General features: G+C 30.3%; 5 protein-coding genes and 2 non-coding genes across 7 annotated transcripts; 4 read left to right on the top strand and 3 right to left on the bottom strand.

The window, feature by feature from the left end:
• Window positions 1–274: 274 nt before the first annotated feature.
• Window positions 275–7,636, bottom strand: LOC129956843 (uncharacterized). The gene is made up of 5 exons (XM_056068799.1): window positions 7,276–7,636; window positions 4,747–5,006; window positions 3,799–4,209; window positions 3,030–3,117; window positions 275–599 (listed from the first exon to the last, which is right to left on the bottom strand). Exons 1-5 carry the CDS (start codon window positions 7,580–7,582, stop codon window positions 286–288), a joined length of 1,380 nt encoding a protein of 459 aa, XP_055924774.1. The 5' UTR covers window positions 7,583–7,636; the 3' UTR covers window positions 275–285.
• LOC129956896 (histone H2B) lies at window positions 733–1,284 on the top strand. Its single transcript, XM_056068909.1, has one exon. It carries the CDS (start codon window positions 789–791, stop codon window positions 1,161–1,163), a length of 375 nt encoding a protein of 124 aa, XP_055924884.1. The 5' UTR covers window positions 733–788; the 3' UTR covers window positions 1,164–1,284.
• On the bottom strand, window positions 1,789–1,907 carry LOC129957824 (5S ribosomal RNA). Its single transcript, XR_008782926.1, has one exon. It is a non-coding gene; the product is annotated as a 5S ribosomal RNA (ribosomal RNA).
• On the top strand, window positions 2,735–3,185 carry LOC129956895 (histone H2A). The gene has a single exon (XM_056068908.1). It carries the CDS (start codon window positions 2,773–2,775, stop codon window positions 3,145–3,147), a length of 375 nt encoding a protein of 124 aa, XP_055924883.1. The 5' UTR covers window positions 2,735–2,772; the 3' UTR covers window positions 3,148–3,185.
• Window positions 4,326–5,057, top strand: LOC129956891 (histone H1-III-like). Its single transcript, XM_056068903.1, has one exon. It carries the CDS (start codon window positions 4,409–4,411, stop codon window positions 5,018–5,020), a length of 612 nt encoding a protein of 203 aa, XP_055924878.1. The 5' UTR covers window positions 4,326–4,408; the 3' UTR covers window positions 5,021–5,057.
• An 81-nt stretch (window positions 7,637–7,717) lies between the features above and the next one.
• LOC129956897 (histone H2B) lies at window positions 7,718–8,269 on the top strand. The gene has a single exon (XM_056068910.1). The coding sequence runs from the start codon at window positions 7,774–7,776 to the stop codon at window positions 8,146–8,148; it is 375 nt and encodes a 124-aa protein (XP_055924885.1). The 5' UTR covers window positions 7,718–7,773; the 3' UTR covers window positions 8,149–8,269.
• A 504-nt stretch (window positions 8,270–8,773) lies between these two features.
• LOC129957709 (5S ribosomal RNA) lies at window positions 8,774–8,892 on the bottom strand. Its single transcript, XR_008782816.1, has one exon. It is a non-coding gene; the product is annotated as a 5S ribosomal RNA (ribosomal RNA).
• Window positions 8,893–24,261: the final 15,369 nt, after the last annotated feature.

Below are 24,261 nucleotides of genomic sequence, written 5' to 3'. Positions count from 1 at the left end.
AAATATTTTAAAAGGTTAAATCATACATCTGCAATTAGGACAGAATTGACATTTCTTATCATCAAGAACAACACTTTCTCAAAAATTTATAAAAAGTTTTTTTTTCTTTCTTTTTATTATCAATTTATTTTTAATTGCCCCCCCCCCGCTTTATGTGCTTCTAATAACATGAATATTAAATCATTATATGTTTCAATACCATTACAAACAAAACAGTGTTTAACAACATGTGTTGGCCCTGAAAAGGGCCTTTTTTTTTTTGGTGCAAGGGATCTGAACTTTTGCTTAACCTCCGAAACCGTACAAGGTACGTCCTTGCCTCTTTAGGGCATACACAACATCCATAGCAGTGACAGTTTTCCTTTTAGCATGCTCGGTGTAGGTGACAGCATCTCGAATGACATTTTCCAAGAAAACTTTGAGCACACCTCGAGTCTCTTCGTAAATCAAACCAGAAATACGTTTGACTCCGCCACGTCTAGCTAAACGCCTGATTGCGGGTTTTGTAATACCCTGGATGTTATCACGAAGAACTTTACGATGCCTTTTGGCACCCCCCTTTCCAAGACCCTTGCCTCCTTTACCTCGACCAGACATGACTTCTCAATTCAATGCAAATGCAAAAATGCCATGACCCCAGCTCCAGAATCGCCTTTTTATAGCAATTTACACACGCCCCTGCTTCGAAGAGCGAAACGCGATTGGCTGCTTTCGGTTTCGCAGCAGTGGGTATAAAATGAAATGTAAAAGTGGTCGCGAGTATTTTCTATTCTCATTTCGAATCGAAGATGCCTCCTCAAGCCTCTGGTAAAGCTGTGAAAAAGGCCGGAAAGGCCCAAAAGGCTGTTCGTGCCGGTGATAAGAAAAAACGCAAGAAGCGTAGGAAGGAATCTTTCGCTATTTACATCTACAAAGTCTTGAAACAGGTCCATCCTGATACCGGTATTTCCAGCAAAGCCATGTCAATCATGAACTCTTTCGTGAATGACATTTTCGAACGTATCGCAGCCGAATCTTCCCGATTAGCTCACTACAACAAAAGGAGCACAATTACCAGTCGGGAAATTCAAACAGCTGTGAGGCTTTTGTTGCCTGGCGAATTGGCCAAGCACGCTGTTTCCGAAGGAACCAAAGCTGTCACCAAGTACACTAGCTCCAAGTAAAAAGTTCAAATCCCTCGAACCAAAAAAAAAAAAGGCCCTTTTAAGGGCCATCACATGTTGTCAAACACTGTTTTGTTTGCAAAGAAAGAATATTTATCACAATAATATTAAAAAAATATATTTTGAAGTTTGTGTATACATAATCAAACAATGTTTCACAATTTTCTTTGTGTAAAATAAGGTGTTTCATGGCAATTAAGCATAATAGTTTAAATTTGTTTCAAACATGTGTAGAGAATGGTTAAAAAATAAAATAAATAAATGGGTAATTAGATTTTTAACACTTACATGCATCTGTTAACTTTCAATTCATTTTATTTCCTTTTTTTGTTTTGTTTTTAAATTCTTCACATTCTTTCTAATTCTGGAAAGGAAATAAGAAAACGATTTTTAGTGAAAAATAATTTGTAATAACATTCAGTCACTATTGATGATACTTCATTACAATTTAGAATCACAGGTACAAAATAAATAAATAAACACTTCGTGCAATAAAAACGTATTTTGTAGGGAAAATTAATAAAACACATCAAATAAATTAATAAAAAAATAATAATAATAATAATAATAATAACATTACATGCAAAAGGATCAAATCTTAATTTTTGAAATAAAATTAAAAAGATGCCAACAGCACGCGGTGTTCCCAGGTGGTCACCCTCCCAAGTACTGACCGCGCCCGATGCTGCTTAACTGCGGTGATCAGACGAGAACCGGTGCTTTCAGCATGGTATGGCCGTTGACATTCATCTGGTGAGAAAATACATTTCATGTCCGATCTTATATATACGATACTAATACTCTACAGGTGCGATAATGAACATTTTCGTGGGGGGTCTTGCTAATGACGAGTGTCATTAGCGCAGATGGATGTCGCTAATGACAACCCTAATGACCCTTTAATGAGGGTCGTAAAATGACCGCCCTAATGACCCTTTAATGAGGGTCGTAAAAAAACGACCATCACTGACCACACACGATGGCCAGGGGGGACAATGGGGATCGGATGACACCACCCACGGCGACAATTTCAATTGCCCGCAAGCTGCAAGCGAATTGACACCGACAGCCAAAAAGAGACCGTGCATTCACATTCATGTTACAATACTCTTATCAAGTTTTTTCTTTCTTTCTTTTCATTACGCACTCCTGCAAGAAACGAACACGAGACACAGATCACACCCCACAAAATATAAGAAAAAAAACCCCTATTAAAAAAAAAAAAAAAAAAAAAAAAAAAAAAGTTCTTATAATAATAACTAACTCTCCTCTCAATTGAAATTATCACGCGATGAGCCATTTTCACCTAGGAATTTGAAATGCTTAAAAAATTCCAATCCGAAGACAGATGACACTTTATTAAAGGTCACTGTTTACTTATCATGTTTACATCGGCTGTATGTTTATTTGATTTGTTTGCCTATAATTAAAACACGTGACAATAGGAAAGAAACGGCTCTCTTGAATCCCGAAGATGAGCGCTTTGCGTGCATTTTTGCGCAATTTCCTTGCTCTCCGATTGGCTGAAACCCGGTTTCGCGGTAGTACTATATAAAAGAGGGCGAAAAAAGCGCCAGGTACATTTCGCATTCTCTCCTGAACTGTAATCATGTCTGGTCGTGGCAAAGGCGGTAAAGTTAAGGGAAAGAGCAAGACTCGTTCTAGCCGAGCAGGGCTTCAATTCCCTGTCGGTCGTATCCATCGACTTCTCCGAAAAGGCAATTATGCCGAACGTGTTGGAGCTGGAGCACCCGTGTACCTGGCTGCCGTGTTAGAATACTTAGCTGCTGAAGTGTTGGAGTTGGCTGGTAATGCCGCCAGAGATAACAAGAAAACTAGGATCATCCCTAGACATCTCCAACTCGCCATCCGAAACGACGAGGAGTTGAACAAACTCCTTTCCGGAGTAACTATTGCTCAGGGTGGTGTATTGCCTAACATTCAAGCTGTCTTGCTCCCCAAGAAAACCGAAAAGAAAGCCTAAATTAAGACTTTACAAGTTTAAAAAAAAAAAAAAAAAAAAAAAAAGGCCCTTTTAAGGGCCAACAAATTATTAAGAATTAGCTACTGAACACTTGTAAAAATAAAAAAAAAGGGCAATATATTGAATTTTTAAAAAAAGTTATGCATCTATTTTTTTTTAAATTTATTAGCATTACTTTTTAATTTATAAACTGAATGAATTTCCATAAGAATGCATTGTATGGAAGGGTTTCTATGACATGCACAGTTTAGTGTTACAAGAATTGGGCTGGGTAGTAATGAAACGAAACGTGTTTCTGTTTACACTAAAGAGAAACTGAAAGGGTCCCGGAATGTGGTGCCATCTAGCGATCATGCTAAGAATTCGAAACTGGAATGCATTTCGCTATTAGTAAACAAGAGGAGAGGGAGATGTAGAAATTGATGAAATGGAAAGTTATTTGCTTTTTGAAACATGAACATTCAAATATGCTTGTGTAAGAAGAGATTTACATAAGAAAAGGTGAGTATTTCATGAGAAATTAATATTATAAATAAATACATAATTATTAACATATTAATTAGTACATGGTTGTGTGTGCTATGGTGTTTCTTGGCCCTGAGAAGGGCCGTTTTTTTTTTTTTTTTAAACAACTTTTTTTTTGGCTTAGGCACGTTCACCCCTAATTCGTCTAGCGAGCTGAATGTCCTTAGGCATGATAGTTACTCTCTTGGCGTGGATAGCGCACAAGTTAGTATCTTCGAACAAGCCTACTAAATAAGCTTCGCTAGCTTCCTGGAGAGCCATAACAGCAGAACTCTGGAATCGGAGATCAGTTTTGAAGTCCTGAGCGATTTCTCTAACCAAACGCTGGAATGGCAATTTTCGGATCAAGAGCTCAGTGGATTTTTGATAACGACGGATTTCTCTCAAAGCAACAGTTCCGGGCCTGTAACGATGGGGCTTCTTAACACCTCCAGTGGCTGGGGCGCTCTTACGAGCGGCCTTAGTAGCCAGTTGTTTCCTGGGGGCTTTACCTCCAGTACTCTTACGAGCGGTCTGCTTGGTACGTGCCATGACTGACTATTCTCAAACGACTTTGAACAGAAAATGGGGCGCGCAAAGATGACTTCGTTTAAATACGCTCCGAAACAGAAGGGGAAGGTGGGTGAGCGAGTCGAAATCGACCAATCGTAAAAGCGAAAAGGCGGGCGGGCGGATTCTTGGCGGTTTCGTTATTAAGAATATTTTTATATTACGTTTCAGACTCTCGACTGTCAAGATGTCCGAGGAAACAGCCGCTGCCCCTGCAACTCCAGCCACTGCCACGCCTAAGAAAAAGGCAAAAAGTGGCGCAACCAAATCGAAACCTAATCCTCCAACTCATCCCAAGGTTTCCGAAATGGTTGTGAAATCCATCACCACTCTGAAAGAGCGAGGTGGCTCTTCACTGCAAGCTATCAAAAAGCACATCAGCAGTCAGTACAAAGTCGACATCGACCGTTTGACTCCTTTCATCAAAAAATATTTGAAAAGCGCTGTCGCTGCTGGAACTCTGGTTCAAACCAAAGGAAAGGGAGCTAACGGTTCATTCAAGCTGAGTGCATCCGGTCAGAAAACCAAGGAGCCAAAGAAAATCGTGAAAAAGCCTAAAAAGGAAGGAGCTGCTTCTCCAAAGAAAGCAAAAGCCCCTGCTAAGAAAACGGCCAAGCCGAAGGAAAAAGCAGAGAAAAAGAAGAAGCCTGCTGCTGCTAAGAAAGCCACTGCTGGGGCTAAAAAAGTAGCCAAACCCAAATCTCCTAAGAAGGCAAAGGCTACAAAGCCAAAAGCTCCCAAGCCCAAGAAATTAAAATCACCCAAAAAAGCAGCTCCAAAAAAAGCTTCAAAGAAGTAAATGGACTAAACGAAAAAAATATTTTTCTTTAAAAAAAAAAAAAAAACGGCCCTTCTTAGGGCCATAAAATAGATGTGCCAAGCCAAAAGTAAATTAATTTAATAAATAATTCCCACAGTAATTGACTATTGAAATTTTATCAAGCCATTTTTTTTTTTTTTTAAATTTAATTAAAAGCCAAGAAAAACCATAGCACACACAATTTATAAACAATAGTATATGTTTTAAACACATTTAACAACTGAATATTTTAATAATACATGTTTAAGGTGCAAACACTTCATAATCATGTAAAGTGAATAGTGTGTAATGGGAATGAGAGGCATGTGTTTATATTCTATTTCACACTGTGTATGTAAATGAAAATATTAATTGGAAAAAAAAAAAAAAAAATGCTTTTAATGAAATAATGTTTATACAATAATTGTGTCATATTGTTCAATTGAGTATTTTGTTTTACAATTGAAACAGGTTATTATTCATGCAATAGTTGTAACAATCAAGTGACACATATGCAAACAAGTAATTCTTATTTGTGTATGAGTAAGAAGCACAAATAAAACAAAAATTCAATACATATTAAAAAAACAATGAAATGCAATAAATGAACATTCTTAATATTTAGCAAAAAAATATAATTAAATAAATTATATGATAACATTTAAAAACAATAAATAGGTGCAACATAATTATTGAAAATCAATTATTATTATTATTATTATTATTATATATATATATATATATATATATATATATATATATATATATATATATATATATATATATATAATAGTCTTGCTGTTAGTAATGTAATGAAATCTTCTTATCGAGAGAGATGGCATGGGTGTCTTCACCTTAGGACATTTCAAATCAATCACACTGATTGGAGTTTACCTCTAACCCTGATTTGCATGTTTATTAATGGTATTAGCACGTGGTACTGTTTACCATAGAAATAAATGTTTGACAACTGATTCGACGCATGTGCAATGCACAATTCTCATATGTTGAGATTTAGTTTCTGTTTCTTCTTATTGTATAAAAATAGCAGGAAGGCATTTAAGAGGATTAATGTTTCATGTAGCATCCTAGAGTTAGTAAATAATTAATTTGCTTAATTGTTTTATTAGTAATAATTTTTATAAAATTCAAATATATATATATATATATATATATATATATATATATATATATATATATATATATATATATATATATATATATATATATATATATATATAAATAAATTTATTAATTATGAATCCCTGCTTTCATGAAAATTATTTATTTATTTATTTGGGGGGGGGGGGGGACAGAGGGATATAAATTCTAGCACTAATGTATATTTTTATATCAAATATATCATGCAAACGGTTGTTATTTAAGAAAGTGACAGAGTTCATTTTTGACCATATTTGCTTAAAATGTAGCAAATTCTGCATATACATCCTTCTATTTCAAAGATTTATTCAGTTTTTATTTTTTAAAAAATAGTTGCTGACCGTAGAATATTGGGAAACAGAAATTTAAAGATAGCATCCCACTCTCCAAACTTCCTTTTACATTTGAGGCTTTGTTTTTTTCAATATACATTTATTTTCGTTAGAAACTCATTTTAGATCTTGGGGACTGATGTTTTAAATTGGTTTCTTGAGTTATTTCAAAGCTGTTACAGTTTATTTGCTTTAAATGTTAAGTTTAGTTTTCATTGAATTTTTTCATTTATGTCATAATGCTATGAACCATATCATCTTTTTTTTTATTTATTTATCTTTATCATTAATATTATTCTTTTTATTATTATTGTTTATTTATTATAGGAATCAATGAAACTGGAAAATTTTCCTATAAATTATTACACTGAATTTTTCTCATTTCCATTCTTACCCCCCCCCCCCCCCCACACACACACACACACACTCTTTTTTTTTTCTCCTGTTACTAAAAAGAAGGACATTGTTCAAGAAATATTTTAAAAGGTTAAATCATACATCTGCAATTAGGACAGAATTGACATTTCTTATCATCAAGAACAACACTTTCTCAAAAATTTATAAAAAGTTTTTTTTTCTTTCTTTTTATTATCAATTTATTTTTAATTGCCCCCCCCCCGCTTTATGTGCTTCTAATAACATGAATATTAAATCATTATATGTTTCAATACCATTACAAACAAAACAGTGTTTAACAACATGTGTTGGCCCTGAAAAGGGCCTTTTTTTTTTTGGTGCAAGGGATCTGAACTTTTGCTTAACCTCCGAAACCGTACAAGGTACGTCCTTGCCTCTTTAGGGCATACACAACATCCATAGCAGTGACAGTTTTCCTTTTAGCATGCTCGGTGTAGGTGACAGCATCTCGAATGACATTTTCCAAGAAAACTTTGAGCACACCTCGAGTCTCTTCGTAAATCAAACCAGAAATACGTTTGACTCCGCCACGTCTAGCTAAACGCCTGATTGCGGGTTTTGTAATACCCTGGATGTTATCACGAAGAACTTTACGATGCCTTTTGGCACCCCCCTTTCCAAGACCCTTGCCTCCTTTACCTCGACCAGACATGACTTCTCAATTCAATGCAAATGCAAAAATGCCATGACCCCAGCTCCAGAATCGCCTTTTTATAGCAATTTACACACGCCCCTGCTTCGAAGAGCGAAACGCGATTGGCTGCTTTCGGTTTCGCAGCAGTGGGTATAAAATGAAATGTAAAAGTGGTCGCGAGTATTTTCTATTCTCATTTCGAATCGAAGATGCCTCCTCAAGCCTCTGGTAAAGCTGTGAAAAAGGCCGGAAAGGCCCAAAAGGCTGTTCGTGCCGGTGATAAGAAAAAACGCAAGAAGCGTAGGAAGGAATCTTTCGCTATTTACATCTACAAAGTCTTGAAACAGGTCCATCCTGATACCGGTATTTCCAGCAAAGCCATGTCAATCATGAACTCTTTCGTGAATGACATTTTCGAACGTATCGCAGCCGAATCTTCCCGATTAGCTCACTACAACAAAAGGAGCACAATTACCAGTCGGGAAATTCAAACAGCTGTGAGGCTTTTGTTGCCTGGCGAATTGGCCAAGCACGCTGTTTCCGAAGGAACCAAAGCTGTCACCAAGTACACTAGCTCCAAGTAAAAAGTTCAAATCCCTCGAACCAAAAAAAAAAAAGGCCCTTTTAAGGGCCATCACATGTTGTCAAACACTGTTTTGTTTGCAAAGAAAGAATATTTATCACAATAATATTAAAAAAATATATTTTGAAGTTTGTGTATACATAATCAAACAATGTTTCACAATTTTCTTTGTGTAAAATAAGGTGTTTCATGGCAATTAAGCATAATAGTTTAAATTTGTTTCAAACATGTGTAGAGAATGGTTAAAAAATAAAATAAATAAATGGGTAATTAGATTTTTAACACTTACATGCATCTGTTAACTTTCAATTCATTTTATTTCCTTTTTTTGTTTTGTTTTTAAATTCTTCACATTCTTTCTAATTCTGGAAAGGAAATAAGAAAACGATTTTTAGTGAAAAATAATTTGTAATAACATTCAGTCACTATTGATGATACTTCATTACAATTTAGAATCACAGGTACAAAATAAATAAATAAACACTTCGTGCAATAAAAACGTATTTTGTAGGGAAAATTAATAAAACACATCAAATAAATTAATAAAAAAATAATAATAATAATAATAATAATAACATTACATGCAAAAGGATCAAATCTTAATTTTTGAAATAAAATTAAAAAGATGCCAACAGCACGCGGTGTTCCCAGGTGGTCACCCTCCCAAGTACTGACCGCGCCCGATGCTGCTTAACTGCGGTGATCAGACGAGAACCGGTGCTTTCAGCATGGTATGGCCGTTGACATTCATCTGGTGAGAAAATACATTTCATGTCCGATCTTATATATACGATACTAATACTCTACAGGTGCGATAATGAACATTTTCGTGGGGGGTCTTGCTAATGACGAGTGTCATTAGCGCAGATGGATGTCGCTAATGACAACCCTAATGACCCTTTAATGAGGGTCGTAAAATGACCGCCCTAATGACCCTTTAATGAGGGTCGTAAAAAAACGACCATCACTGACCACACACGATGGCCAGGGGGGACAATGGGGATCGGATGACACCACCCACGGCGACAATTTCAATTGCCCGCAAGCTGCAAGCGAATTGACACCGACAGCCAAAAAGAGACCGTGCATTCACATTCATGTTACAATACTCTTATCAAGTTTTTTCTTTCTTTCTTTTCATTACGCACTCCTGCAAGAAACGAACACGAGACACAGATCACACCCCACAAAATATAAGAAAAAAAACCCCTATTAAAAAAAAAAAAAAAAAAAAAAAAAAAAAAGTTCTTATAATAATAACTAACTCTCCTCTCAATTGAAATTAACAAACTTTTAAACACCTCCCCTTTTGCCTTAAATGGAAAATATGATAATAAGCTTCCACTTCTGGGAAAAAGAGAAGTTTCTAACTTCCGTCTATAGATGGTGCTTTGAAATCAAAAATTAAACATTAAATAAATAATTTTAGTTCCCTTTCTTCGAAAAACTTCCATTTTTCAAAAGCCTTCTTCTATTTTATACTGAAATTCTTGTTTAAATATTTTCAGTACTTTTTTCAGCTTGACATCAGAACAACTTCGTCGCAGTTAAGTGAAAAATCTTCTTTGTTTACCTAATTAATTATGCAGAAAAACATTTCTGCTGTTACGTAGCGCACAAATCTCCAATGCTGCTCTTTCGATTACGCAGACCACGTTCCAAAAGTTGCTGATTAAAAGATCTAACGAAGAGCAATGCTGAAAACTGTCCTTAGTTACATTTAAAGAAAGAGAAGGATAATCACGATTTCGGTGATTTCAATTTTTATTTCTCATTTTCTGTATAATCATGAACATGCGGATGGATACTCCTGTCATTACAGTCAAGTTAAGTCAATTTTCAGTATTTGTAATTTTAGTGTTTTTAAATGTTTTACGTTTAAGTTATGATTTAAGTTAACAAGTTTTTGAATTAACTAAATAACACTGTTAATTACTACTTCCTTCCTTAACTAGAATATATGTTTAAATATTGTTTTTATCAACACCTCTAAAAAAACCAACCTATTTAAAATCTTAATTTTTTCAAAGATTGTTAAACATCCTTTTAGCTTCTGAATCTTAAAAGAATTTCACACATAAACTACTTCATCAAAAAAAATACATAAATTTTTAATAACATTTCTCTAAAACTCCATGAAAATCAATCTTACAAATCAGGAGTAACATCAAGAATCTAAATTACAAATATATTAATGAAAGTAGAGAAATACCTTTCAATACATTCACAATTAATCAAAATTCAAACAATGCATTTACTACAACTATAACCATACATTACAAAAAGAGTTAATTTTCAGTGTTTAATTTTTAATGAAGCAAACAATTATTTCAGATTCTGAAAAAAATTCCAATATAACATTTACCAATTGAACGAAAGTTCAGTGCAAGCATTTAGGTTAATTTTATTAAAGTTGAAAACATTTTAAAAAATTCTTAAAAATTACTAAATAAAAAGTATTATTTAATATGCAATTTATATCAATTAACAGATTCGGCAGATGCATCCAAAATTCGCGTACATTAAATTTATTTCACCATTCATTCCTATTGATAACAAAAAATAGAAATAGATCTTTATTTCTTTCTTTCTTTCTTTTTTTTTTTTTTTTTTTTTTGATAAAAGGGAAAGAGAGCCAAACAGGTATGAAGGTATGTAAGAATTGGGGGTGATTAATTTTTTTTAAATATATAAAGCTTTTTATCAATAGGAATGATTAATTTTCACTCAGGCAAGAATAAAATTTCTTTCTATCTGTCCTCTGCCACCCCTCATATATGTATATATATACATCAATACTTCACAAATCAATGAAAGCAATGAAGAAAAGAAATGGCTGCAGTTAATTTCACCTTTATGTAATATGTTTAAAGAAATAAAGCTAATACTAAAAGGATAATAAAAAAATATAATGATTAGAAGATAAACCTGCATTTCTCAAAGCAGAATTAGAGGCTTTGGCTGCTTCAAAAAGCAATACAGCAATTTGATGAGCAGAAAAATTCAATGTTTCAATGAATAATATTAATAAACAAATAGACGGCCTTGTGAATGAGAAATTTATGTTGGTCTTTGGATTATATCTTTATTTCTTAAATAATTATTCAAACAAATTGTTCGTTTCATTGTCAATGCCTCAATTCTAATTTTTAAAAAAAGCAAATTCTATGTTTTGCATACATTTGTTGTTGCAATGTTCATTCATCAACGTTTCATTATAATTCATTTACGTACAAAAAGATGTTAAATGCTAACTAATGTTTTTATGCCATTTCTCCGCCCTCTTGTTTCTGTTAGCGGTGCAAAAATGCCTCAAAATTAATAGAAAAAAAATAATGATAAGATTGCTGGAAATGAATCAGTCATTGCAAACATAATATATATTAAATAGATTTATAATTCACATGAATTCCTCTTCCACTTTTATTCTTTTCCTGCAAATATATATTAATTGAAAAAATTTCTCGTGTCAGCAATTTATATTTTAGTTTATTTATAGAATAAATTTATATTAAAAAAAATTTGCATGTTCCATTCTCACTTAAAAACTGGAATAAAATAAATTTCACTCAAATGCCTAACATAGCTTTAAAAAACTTTCTTGCTTTCGCTTTTACTGTATCATGACTTCTCACACTCTAAGAGAATTGCAATACTATCTATCAATAACGAATCCGACTTGCGAACATTTATGTTAATCGCCAAAACACGCCTACCAACACAAACCGGAAATGAAAAAAGAAAAAAATACATTTGGAAAGAGGCATCATTATTGTTAATCGTTTCAATAAATTTCGAAATACTACCACAGTTTTCAAAAGTGATAACAGATGGCACAACGGGTATCATTAATTCTTCGTTCATAAACCATCCTTGAAACTCGTGCTTTACCAAAAATTAAAAAGGAAAATAAATACATATAAGATATTTCTTTTTCTCGAGAAACAAAACAAAACAAAACAAAAACAGAGTATTTTGAAATTGGAGATTACTTGGGAAAAAATAAACTTTCTTTCGAAAGATTAGTTACTTTTTAAGATTAACTCAATTACATTTTTTAAAAAAATTAATTATAAAATAAAATTCGGTTTTTTGTAAAGAAGATATATTTAAAATATGCATGGCGTCCGTGTTTATGAATATTGTATAAAAAAATAAAAGTATGAACGTAATCATACACAGAAAATTACTTTCTAATGCACAGAAAATTGTTTTAAAATATAATTTTGATGCTGATTTACTCGAAAAAATAATTGAAATGAACATAATATTATAAAATTACACAAAAAAATTTACAAACATTTTTTTTTTATCTATATTTACTCTTTGTTGTAACCAATTATAATTTTAATTAATTTGTTACAAAATAATTAATATGTATGAAATTAAATCACTTCTCAGTTATTTATTCCAAATTTAAATTCTATTAAAAATGATAATTTTACCCACAGAGAGTTCAATTACTCTTGCTTTTGAAGGAATAAATTTTATTAAAGCAAATTATTAACATTCATTATTCCTTTCTCTTTAAGGATTCTTCACTTTCCAAACACCTTTTGATTTTTCTAAATGCTGATACAAAACAACATATTGCCTTACAAAGCTAATAATAATAAAAGTGATGTCATTGCTCATTTGGCTTATAAAGCAAATAATAATAAAAGAGATGTCATTGCTCATTTCGCTTGAAAAGCAATTAACAATAAAAGTTGTCATTGCTCAATCATTTAAAAAAAATGATAAAAAACATTTACGAAGTGTAAATGAACATTAAAAAAATAACTATTACAGCACATTGCTCCCTTCTAACAGGAAAGTGCTTAAATTTTCGGAAATTTAGAAAAGAAAATACATTTATTTTAGGAAAGAAGCAAAATATAATTACGATCCTTTTTTTTATTTTATTTTATTTTCAACGACATAAATTAACTTTATAAAATTTCTACACTAATGCGAATAAGAATTAATCTATCTATACTTAGATAAAGCTCAATGTGTGTGTGTGTGTGTGTGTTGGCGCTCTACAGGCCAGGCCATTTCACCTACAGCTACAAAATTTGGTACATGTATACCTTGAAGGTCGGGAATGTGCACCTGGGGTCCCTTTTTTTGAATTTTTGATTAGAATTTTATTAATAAAAAACTATTTTTCCCGCCAAAAAAATATTTTCATTTTCCCCACCGCCAAATCGGAAAGGCTTCAGTTTTTTTCTTTTCTTCCCCACGCTAATGAGGCTAGGCTTACCATTTTTCGGTCAATTAATTAAAAAAAATCTTTTTGTTTATTTTCTTAATGTTTGAAGCATTGAAAATTAAACATAGTTAATTACTCGATCTTTCAGATTCATTCTGAAGAACTTTTGAATTAAGATAAAACAGAATAAAGGAAATTAAAAATTTCTTATCTGCATAGCGTTACCCCAACTGACGTAGAAATATTCACGCTTTTGCGTTACCATAACTGACGTTGCGCATTCACGCATGCGGACTTGATTTTAAATAATTTTTAGGTTAGTTGTATGCTTTTGTAATTAAATTGAATTTATGTTAGTTATATATATTTGGTATATGTTTTGAATATATATACATCGTTTTTAAGTAGTTTTTTAAAACCTGTTTCCGACCGATAATTTTAAACGATTCATTTTATTTTCTTAATGGTTGATGCATTTAAAATTAAACATTATTAATTAATCGATCAGTTCATGATGAATCTGAGAAAATTTTGTTAACAAGATCTTGAGATTTTGAATAAATTAAGAAAGATATTCATTAGTGCCATTAAAGTTTAAAATCTCAGTGTTTTCAGTAATCATATTATAAAAAAAAATGTTTTGTTTCAGTAAAAAAAATTATTATATTTATTGCAGATTCATCCTTTCCACTTTAATTTAAAGCATAAATTCTACGGGAGCTAACAGAAAACTAGAGAGATACATATTGCGTTATGACTGAAGGTCTTTAAAATATTATGAGCGAATTATATGACTATCAAAATTTTAAGTTTTAAAAAATTTTGATAAAAAATCTATTAAAGCAGGAAGTGCAAAAAAAAAAAAATTAATTATTAAAATTTAAACGAACATTAAGATTGGCGAACTGGCAGGTCGACAAAGGCGGCTAGTTTATAAGAAATTTAATTTCTATGTTAAGACCTTTTTATTACTTTAACATTCCATAAATTCAAAGAACCGAATTTAAATTATTTTTATTTTTCATAAAATTAAAATCTCTCTTAATTACCGCAATTAACATGAAATATTAGGATTTGGATGATGATGGATAGATAAATAATGAAAAAAAAATTAATAAAAGAAATAATGTAAAAAGTTATATTCAAATGAAACAGACTCTAAACGGGATCTATTAATTTTCATTGACAACTGCTATTAAACTGAAAATTATAAACCTGTAAAATTTTCACTCTTTTACTCGGTGAATTGAGATGCGGGTTTCTTTTTAAATTACTCTACCACTTACGAAAATTTTAATTCAAAAATCATTAAGATTTTCTTTAATAGGAAAATCTTATTTTTTTTTTCCTAATAATGACTTTTTTTTATATTATTAGAGAAATGCCTTACGATTACCCCCCCCCCCAACCTTCACTCTATTGTAATCCAGTTTTATGAGCATGACGCTCATCTACCTTTAGTTGTCGTTGTAAGTTAATGCACATGGTAAAGTAGAAATCCAGCATTCTATTACTTTAGAAGTAAGCATATAAATCACATTTGTTATTAGATGCCTCAAAATATTTAAGGGGGCACTCTTTCCTAAAACACAGGAAAAAACTTAAAATGATCAGGCACTGCATCTCATTAAATAACTCTCGTTCGATCAAAATTATTTTGCATTAACATTTCACAAAACATTAACATTTCAAACAAAAAACAAAACATTACATTAACATTCATTACAAACATTACATTACATTACATTTCATTAAAAACATTTCACAAAATAAAATTTTAATAAATATGAAAATAGTATAATGCATAACGTGCAACTTCTCCCTATTAAGAAAAACAACGTTACATGTTATCATCATGATTTCTAAAAATTTAAATACTACACAATAAATTTAAAGGAGTATGATATAATACTGAACATAAGCATGAAAGGAAAAGAAAACTTACCCTAAACTTTCAACGAAGCATTTTTGAATTACAGTGTAGAAAGGTGGCCAAAATGGTAAATCCACAGCAGCTAAAAAGGGATAGAATTTGCGACTGTATTCTAAATGTTTTAGTCTCTTACTATAACACTTGCCAATGTGCTTTGTCCCATCTGTCGAGTGGGTAAATGGGGGTGAAAGGACCACCCCGAAAAACCAGAATTTTATGGCTCTCAGCTGTATACGTGTTTTCCACTTGTCAACATTCACCACAAAATGGGAGGCATCACTTACTGACAAATAGTGTTACTGAAAAGAAAAAAATACTCTGCAAAGAAAAACGATCTTAAAGTTTCAACATCCATAGTTTAAATAATTCAAAAGTCTAATCTTTAAAAAATTACCATTAAAAATTTTAAAAACCATACAAATAACGTTAATTGAAATTCTGTAAATAAATTACTTGAAAAAATTTATTGCACACAAAATAAAACTTTTTCTTTCATAAGGTTTGATACAAAATTTAATCACATCAAAATGCGACTAATAATTTAATATAAAATTTCTTTAAAGTTTTAGAATTTTTTGTAATTAGTCGCATTTTTATTAAATTCTGGAATCTTATTTAATAAATAAAATTTAAATTTTTATATCATCAATCATCCCATCACCAATGAAGCTTTCACTATTACGATGTCCGCCCCAGAAGTGTGCTTTTGAATCAATAAATGGCCTTCTGAATTATAATAGATTTTATTATAAACAGAGGATTATTAAGGGAAAATATTATATTCTTTACCATCTTCGAGATGGAATAAACATTAGCAAATTTCTATAACTCGAATAACCCTATATAATCTAGTATATTTTCCGACAAAGAAAGTAAAAATTAAATAAACATTTTTGCAAGAAAAAAGTAGACAAAATAATGCAAAATAATAAACAAAATTATGTTAAGTTTTGGACGACATCATTGAACACAAAATAATGCAAAATAATAAACAAAATTAAGTTAACTTTTAGACGACACTATTGAAGACATCAAAATAATAAAAAATCACTATATTATAATTGAAAGCAATTCATCTCATCGTTTAAATACTACGTCAGTTTCAATTATTGAGACAGTTGACTCGAACTAATTTGCAAATATTTAGAGACAATTTTAGAAAAAACATTCTATCTCCAATTCCATTAAATATATGCGTGGATTTCAGACAGATTTCAGTTTATAAGAAAAAGAACAAAAGAATTTTAAATTAAGCATTTAATGGTCATTTGTAACTTACTAAATTTTGATTGTTTCTATTAATTTAGAAAAAAAAAATATATTATTCTTATTAGTTAATTGATGTGACGTTATTGAAAATCAAAATACCTGTTTTGGTGAAAATGAAACTTTTTTTTGGGAAGGGAGGGAGGGAAGAATGAAAGAAACTCCTTAATACTAGGAAAATTGTAGTGCAGAACAGAAAAATGTCGGGATCATGCATTTCTTTTTACAGGATAAATAAAAGACGGCATTACTTTTAGCTCTAAGGCTTCAGCGACCAGCTCTTCGTGCTTCTTATTAAAATTAATAATTTAGAATTTTCAACTATCTTTGGTCAGATGCATTTTATCACAATAAATGAAAATAATATTTTACAATTTTGCACAATAAACAAATGTAAATGCTGTGAATGCAAAGTTTTGAAGTTTATTGGCGAATAAAGTTGACATAATCGGTGAGGCGGATGTTATATCCTTTTGCAGGCAATTTTCTTAACTGTGTAGTACTTATTACAAAATAATTTTATTCAAATAATTTGAAGATAAGGTCAGGTGATTATTTTTTGAAGGGAGAGGGGGGGTCCTTCAAAAAGTGTTTAGATTGGACTTAAAATTATTGCCTGCATGTGAGGATCAGATCAAGACTTCTATCTTAGCTCTCAGAAAGCATTTATAATTATTATCATTATTTAGAATTGGAAAGAAATGAAGCAAAAAGATAATAATTAATATAAAAAGACACCAAACAATAGAAAAATTATGCGCTTTTATTTCTTGAGGAACAAACGAATAAAAAAAGAAATGCTACAGCTCATAAAATATCAAATTTGAGTTCAGATTTTATACGCTGGTATGAACTTGAAAATCAAAATCTATTTTGCATTATTGAACTTAAAGAAATGAGTGATGTAATTTGAGGAACCATTTTCTTTAATTGAACCAATGAAACAATTTTAAAAGGCTATGTTTTATTCAACTTTAAAGTGTATTTCTACGTAAGATTATTCCATTTTAAAAACCAAATAAACAAAAAAAAATTACTGCTTCTGCTTTTTGAAATTAGTTTATTTTTGTCAGTTTTCATTAAAAACTATTTATATGATTCAAATGTGACAGACTTTCCTTATTTCTGCTATTTTAAAACACTCCTTTTAAAGTAAGCAACAGCGAGCTAATTTGCTTCTAATTGCAACAAATATAATTGCGAAGGAAACAAAATCTATAGAATGATAATTGTATGGAATATGTTTCGAAAATTTCAATACACTTATTCATATTTAAAATCAGATCAAGACAAGGAAAAGAGAGAAAAAAAAAAAAAAAAAAACATGAAGCATTAAATCAGAAAATAAAATTTATAAAATGTTTCTAGTTTTTCTTAAAGAAATGATTAGCTTTACCATGAAAAAAAAAATATTATTTCATGAAAAAGGTACCTCAATCATCAATGATTCTCTTATCAATAAGAGAATAATTAGTAAGTAATCATTAATCTGTAGTAATCTTGATCCACGAAAAGTTTTTCTGTCAAGGAAATTAAAACCCAGTAAACCTACAATGTGAGCGCAACGATTGTAAGAAAAATGCGATTGAACGCAAGTGACACACAACTGAAAACTTCTTAACGTTACTTCTACGGCGGCTTTTGAATATAGTTATCAAATTATAATTCGCGAAATGCGCATGTTTTGCTATGGTCTGATACATATTTTTACGAGTGTTATACATACATAGCCAAAAAATATTACATTTTGATAAAAAAAAAATGTGTATTTTGTTTAATATTGAACTTTTTTTTTTAAACATGCAATTTTTATGAAGCGTTTGGTGTGCTTTCAAAGCATTTAATGCTGAAAAAAAGCAGAAGAATGCGCATTTTCCAAAAACATAAGAAAAATGATCAATTTTTTTTTTTCAAGGAAGGAAGTGTTCCTGTCAAATTAAGTGAAAGCTCTTAAATTTGCCCATACAGTTTCTATTTTGAATATTGCCAACTTGTTATATTATATTATATATATATTTAATTTAGTTTATTATAATATAAATTATTAATTATTATAATATTATAAATTAAATTAATTTATTATAATTAATTTAGGTATCTATATTTAAAGAAACTAATACTTCAAAATTTCTATAATTAAAATATTTCATTGTTGAAATGTAATTCACTGAATTTAAATAGTTCAAAATAATTAGTTTTTATGAAACTAAGTACTAATTGCAGAAAAAAAAAAAAAATTCCATAGTCTGAAGAGAATGAAAGGTATTAAGCCATTAAAAAAAGTTCATGAGAGATAAAATACTAAATGAGCTCCTTTTAAAGTGTCAATAATTTATCTTTAATAAATGTTAATATTCCCATTTTATACTAAAATAAAAAAAGAAAATCGTAATTTTTCTCGTAATGTTTTAAGAAAGCTGTTTTTAAGAAAGCTTTTACATTAAATGTATTTATAATGTTTTTTTTTCTTTCTTTTTTGAAATCCTTCTTGTCTCTACTGGGACTTCATAATTGATATAATATGTTTTAAATAATTGTATTTTTCTGGTTTATTATGAAATTTTTATTTGAAATATAATTTGTATTCTTTCATTTAAAAATCTAAATAAAAATGAAAATAAGTAGATAACAAATATCAACATAAAAATTCTCATTTCATCTTTTATTAATTATCATATGATTATTCATCTTTCAATCAGTAAACGCTTATTACTAGCGCCTGAAAAGTTAAAAGAATGATATCAATATCGCAATTAAATGTTTTGGAAAATTCTCAGAAATTAATGTATATAGTATATCGTAGCTATTTGGGTCTAAACTGAAAATATTTTAATCCTCTTGATTATTCATTTATGAAGATAAAAAAAAAAAAAAAAATGAGAGGCACTTGTTATAAGTTTAAGTCAGATTTTCCGACTTTCAAATATTCAGTTTTTGAACAATCATTTGAAAAATCATCTTAAATATAAATTTATCCTTATAATGTATAATTATCCAAATACATTTATAATATTTGGATAATTATACATTACACAACCCAGGAACCAATCTCCCACTCACATCTGCTCCCCTGATTTCGCCAATTTCTGATTTTAGATAGAGGTTTAATATCTGAGTCTACCTTTCTATTTTAAATCCAAATTCGTTTTGGGTTAGGGAGGTGTGTAAAAACCACAACTTTTTTGTTCATTCTCTACGGGGGAGGGACCTTAACAGAGATCATTAACCGCAACACCAATAAATATAAATGATCTATATGTTACCGTTAAAGTATGAAATCCGTTATTTTATAGAATACATAGTTATTCCATGAAATAACTGACCGTGTCCGTTAAAGTCTAAAACTCTCTTGTATTTCATGGTTTAACTAGTTATTTCATAGAATAACGATCTGCTGCCCGTTAAAGTGTAAAATAATCTATATCATATATCTCGCACGACAAATACATTTACCTTCCACCCCTACTGCATTTATGTTTTTGTTTGTTTGTTTTAGAAATAAAAAATGTTTTTGTTTTAGAAATAATGTTCTTTGTAATTAAAAGTGTCATTTTAGTAATCCTTGTTGTAACAAATGATTTTATGGTACGTTTCCATAAATTAGATAAATTGCTTCTTTTTCATTTTAATTGTCTATCATTAGTTTAATTTTATTTTAGATAAATTGTTTATTTTACAGTTTAACTGTCTCTCATTAGTTAATTTATAGAATACCTAGCTTATTTATAGAATACCTAGTTAATTTATAGAATACCAAGTTAGTTTATAGAATACCTAGTTATTTCATAGAATAACTAGTTAAAGTGTCAAATTAATAACACATTACGCACTTTAATGGACACGATCAGTTATTTCATGGAATAACTAGGTATTCTATGAAATAACTGCATTATATACTTTAACGGTAACATATATATAAAATCTCATTATCCCACAATGCCTGCAGTGATCATCTGAGGTTTCAAAATAAAAGTGAAGGTAATTAAAAGCCTGGTTTTGCATTTAATATGATACATTCAGATCATTAATATAATAATCAGAATTCGCAACCCTTCATATTTTTTCATCCATTATTTATGTGATTTTTTTGGTCTTTTCAGTGTATTCCAGGGTTGTTTTTACTTATCAAATTTTAGACGTTTGATATTTTAATTAAAACGTTTGGGTCTTCCTTTTAGGTGGGAAGGAAGACCTTTCAGGTATATTTCAGTTCACTATCAAGGACACTATCTTTCAATTAGATTGATTTTTTTTTTTTTTTTGTCACTTGCGTTAGAAGTTATTTTCTTGTCAGTAAATTGTGAATTACTAATATTAAGCAAAGTATCATCAAGGTGATTAAAGTACCACCTACCGTTGGAATCTTGATAAATCGGGAGTAGTGAAGAAATTCTTTTATCCTTATTATAAGATCCTCTTTTCTAGGAGTGGGATAGTTTTCTTTTTTTTTTAATGACAACGCCATCACTTTAATTTTAACACGAGTAAAAGTTCGTCTGATAACAACAGATAAGCTTATCAGCATTAGTCAACTGGACAGCAAACAAACAGTCAGCATTGCAAGAAATACCAGGATGTGTTAAAATTAATGGTAGAAAAAGAGCTACAAACAGACACATTTGTTCTAGTCACCAAATACCAGACACTAAATCCGCAAAATTTGGAAAATTCAGATAAGTGTTTTTTAGTGATGAAATATCGCATGACAAATCTAATCCTGAAAAATAAAATTTGCTTATGAGTGCGATCGCACAAAGAGAGGGGGGAAAATCAAATATTCATAAGCTATAGAAAAACTTATTACATTTTTGCTCCCTAAGAGTAAATTAAAATTCTTGAATAAAAATGGTGATTTAAAGAATAGATCGAACAATGAAATGTGTATGATTTATGTATCAGTACTGAAAATTATTTTTGCAAATCAGATGTATTCTTAAAACGGTTATATTAAAAAAATATTTTTAATACTGAGGATAATGACACAACAACTGAATGTATCATATAAAAAATATTTCATAGTTTTAAAATAGGTGAACACTATTTTTATTATATTAATCTCTTCATGAGTAATCACTAAAATCATTGAAATATTGCTTCATTTTAAATTAACTAAAAATTCAAAGTGCAGACTATCACCCTCAAAACTGCTATTGTGAAGAGTTTGGTAACATTAAATCAAATGGTTTGGTTTCAAATGTCGTCAACGGACATTGCAGTCTAAATCGGCCCGGAATAAATTTTCTGGTAGTATATATACGTGCGTGTTACGGCGCTTTAAATAATATATATATATATATATATATATATATATATATATATATATATATATATATATATATATGTCAACAGTTTTTACATATTTAAACTACAGCTTTATCATTACTAATTACCTATTTAACTGTTATATTATTTAATTTAAAAAAAATTTAAATTGTAAAAAAAATGTTTATCTATTCTGGATAGTTAAAATACAGTTATTTAGGTTCAATTTTTCCTAATCAGGAAGTAAAGGAGGGGAGGACAATTTTGTTATTTGTCCTAGGTGCCGTTTTCTTTTGAATATTCAAACTGAATCATAACTCCGTTTTATGAAACAAAGTTACCATTCAAATAATCATGGAAATATTTTCACACAATTTAACTTCTACTTGCATTGCTAACATCCTTGTTTCATTATCTCATTTCTTAAAAGTTTCTTCATTTTCAGTAATTAGTTTTGATCTTTATCCTTACATTGACTGTCGCGTAAAAAAAATAAATGCACTCAGTTATTATCAACGTTTTCGATTACTTCCTTTTCATTACTTTATTGTATATCATTATTTCGCTGACGTTCATTATGTCTAGGCAACGGCATCCTGATTCGCTTTAAAATTATTATAATAAACGATATACAAGATATAACAATCTATGCACATACTAATACTAATATGCGATTTTGCAACAGAAATGGAAATTGAGGCGCTTGTACTTGACTTTAGTAATATATGGCCTTGAATTTCTGTTCATGATTAATATAGTAAGAAGCATGGAATAAAATCTAACTATCTAAAGACAAATATTTTACGATGTAAGTATATTTGTAAAAACTGATGTTCAAGCAGGAATGAGTTCTTTGTCGAAAAAATTATTTTAATATTCCGTCACTATTGCAAGTCCCGAAATTAATCTCCGCCTATATTAAATAAATAACCAATAAAATGTATTTGTTTCAGTATAATAATAATTTTTTTAAAAAAATTTCTGTGATAAAAGTGTTTTACGTATTCTTTTCATCCTGCCCAATCTGGGAAACCATATGCAAAAGTGGACTTGTAAAAAGCAGAATAATTTCATTTCCAAAAAGGGAAGAAAAGAGTGACAATGCACCATAACTTTCTGCACCATTTGAAATTCACTGATAGTATTTTTTCAATACTTTTGTTGCTTATTGCTTCAGTCAAAGAAGCTTCCGCGCTTTGCATGGGGGAGGCTTGGAGAATAAGATCGTTGGTGGGGTTAGAAGTCATTTTGGGTGCAGCCCCTATCTCTCATAAATCTAGTAGCTTCAGGGAGATACAAGAAACTTGTCGCACATGCCTTTTGTCAGAAAGCGCAAAGAAGGACCGGCCATTCAGAAGGGGATAGAATTTCACTGTCCAGATGGTGATGGAAAAACAATTTCAAAAGAAGAAAAAAGAAAGGAAAGCCCCGTTTCCGTTTTGTTTAGAAAGTGAGGGATCCCTCAAGGGGCTATTTTATGGCCCGTTGATATTGGGATTCTTGCCTACGAGACATCCGTATCGGTCATAAACGTCCAATAAATCATTCGCATCTCGTTAAAGAGGACTTAAGAAGTGATTAGGTTTGCTGAATGTATTAGTTGTTGGTAGAAATATTTGGCGAGAAAATGCATTACTACTTGAACTATATTGTAATGCTTAAAATTAGGGAACATGCTTTTTTTATCTTAAAATAAACGAAATTTTCCTTTTCTTGAAAAAAAAAAGCTTAAATATATCAAGATTATTTGCAAGTCACAGAAGTTATCTAAATCATTCATTCACAATCTAAATGGACCAAAGATAATTCTAAAATAAAAATAAATAAACTATAACAATTATATTATATTTTTTTATATCAATTCATTGTGTGCATGAACCTTTGTAACTTTAACTTTCCAGTTCCGTGGCATCATAGAGCTATTAAAATATTAAATTTGATGTATTTCATTAGCATTTGCATGTTCCATTAACATTTATACAATATTAAATATTTCAGTGTTGAATATCATTTTAAATTGTGTCTATGAATGAAGTTGAGAGACAGATGTAATTTTTAAATATATGAATACTGGAAATTAAAATCACATTTCACTCTATTATTGTAGATTAAGTCTCATTAGCAATTACAGCTCAAATGTCAAGAATAAATTTTCTCAAATTTAAGAAGTTAATTAAAAACTTCTTACAGAGCACTGCAGCTGTATTTTTACTTCAGAAAAAGCAGTTTTGAGCTTAAGAAAGACAGAACACGAAATGCAGTAAACAATAATAAAGTTTATCCAGTTTTAGAGCTAACAACTGTATCTGAAATTTTATTTATAAATTGTTTCAATGCTAAGAAATTTGATTCATACTAATTAAGTATTACTATAAGAATTATTCTTCCGTTTCCGTATGCAGTATATTTATTTCTATAGCTTCGGAATTATAGATACCCTATAAAAATTAATAAGTTTT

This window comes from Argiope bruennichi, chromosome 11 (genome assembly GCF_947563725.1).
Source record: "Argiope bruennichi chromosome 11, qqArgBrue1.1, whole genome shotgun sequence".
Classification (NCBI taxonomy): Eukaryota; Metazoa; Arthropoda; class Arachnida; order Araneae; family Araneidae; genus Argiope; species Argiope bruennichi.
Note: the sequence above shows the minus strand (reverse complement) of the source record. Positions and strands in the feature narration are given on the sequence as shown.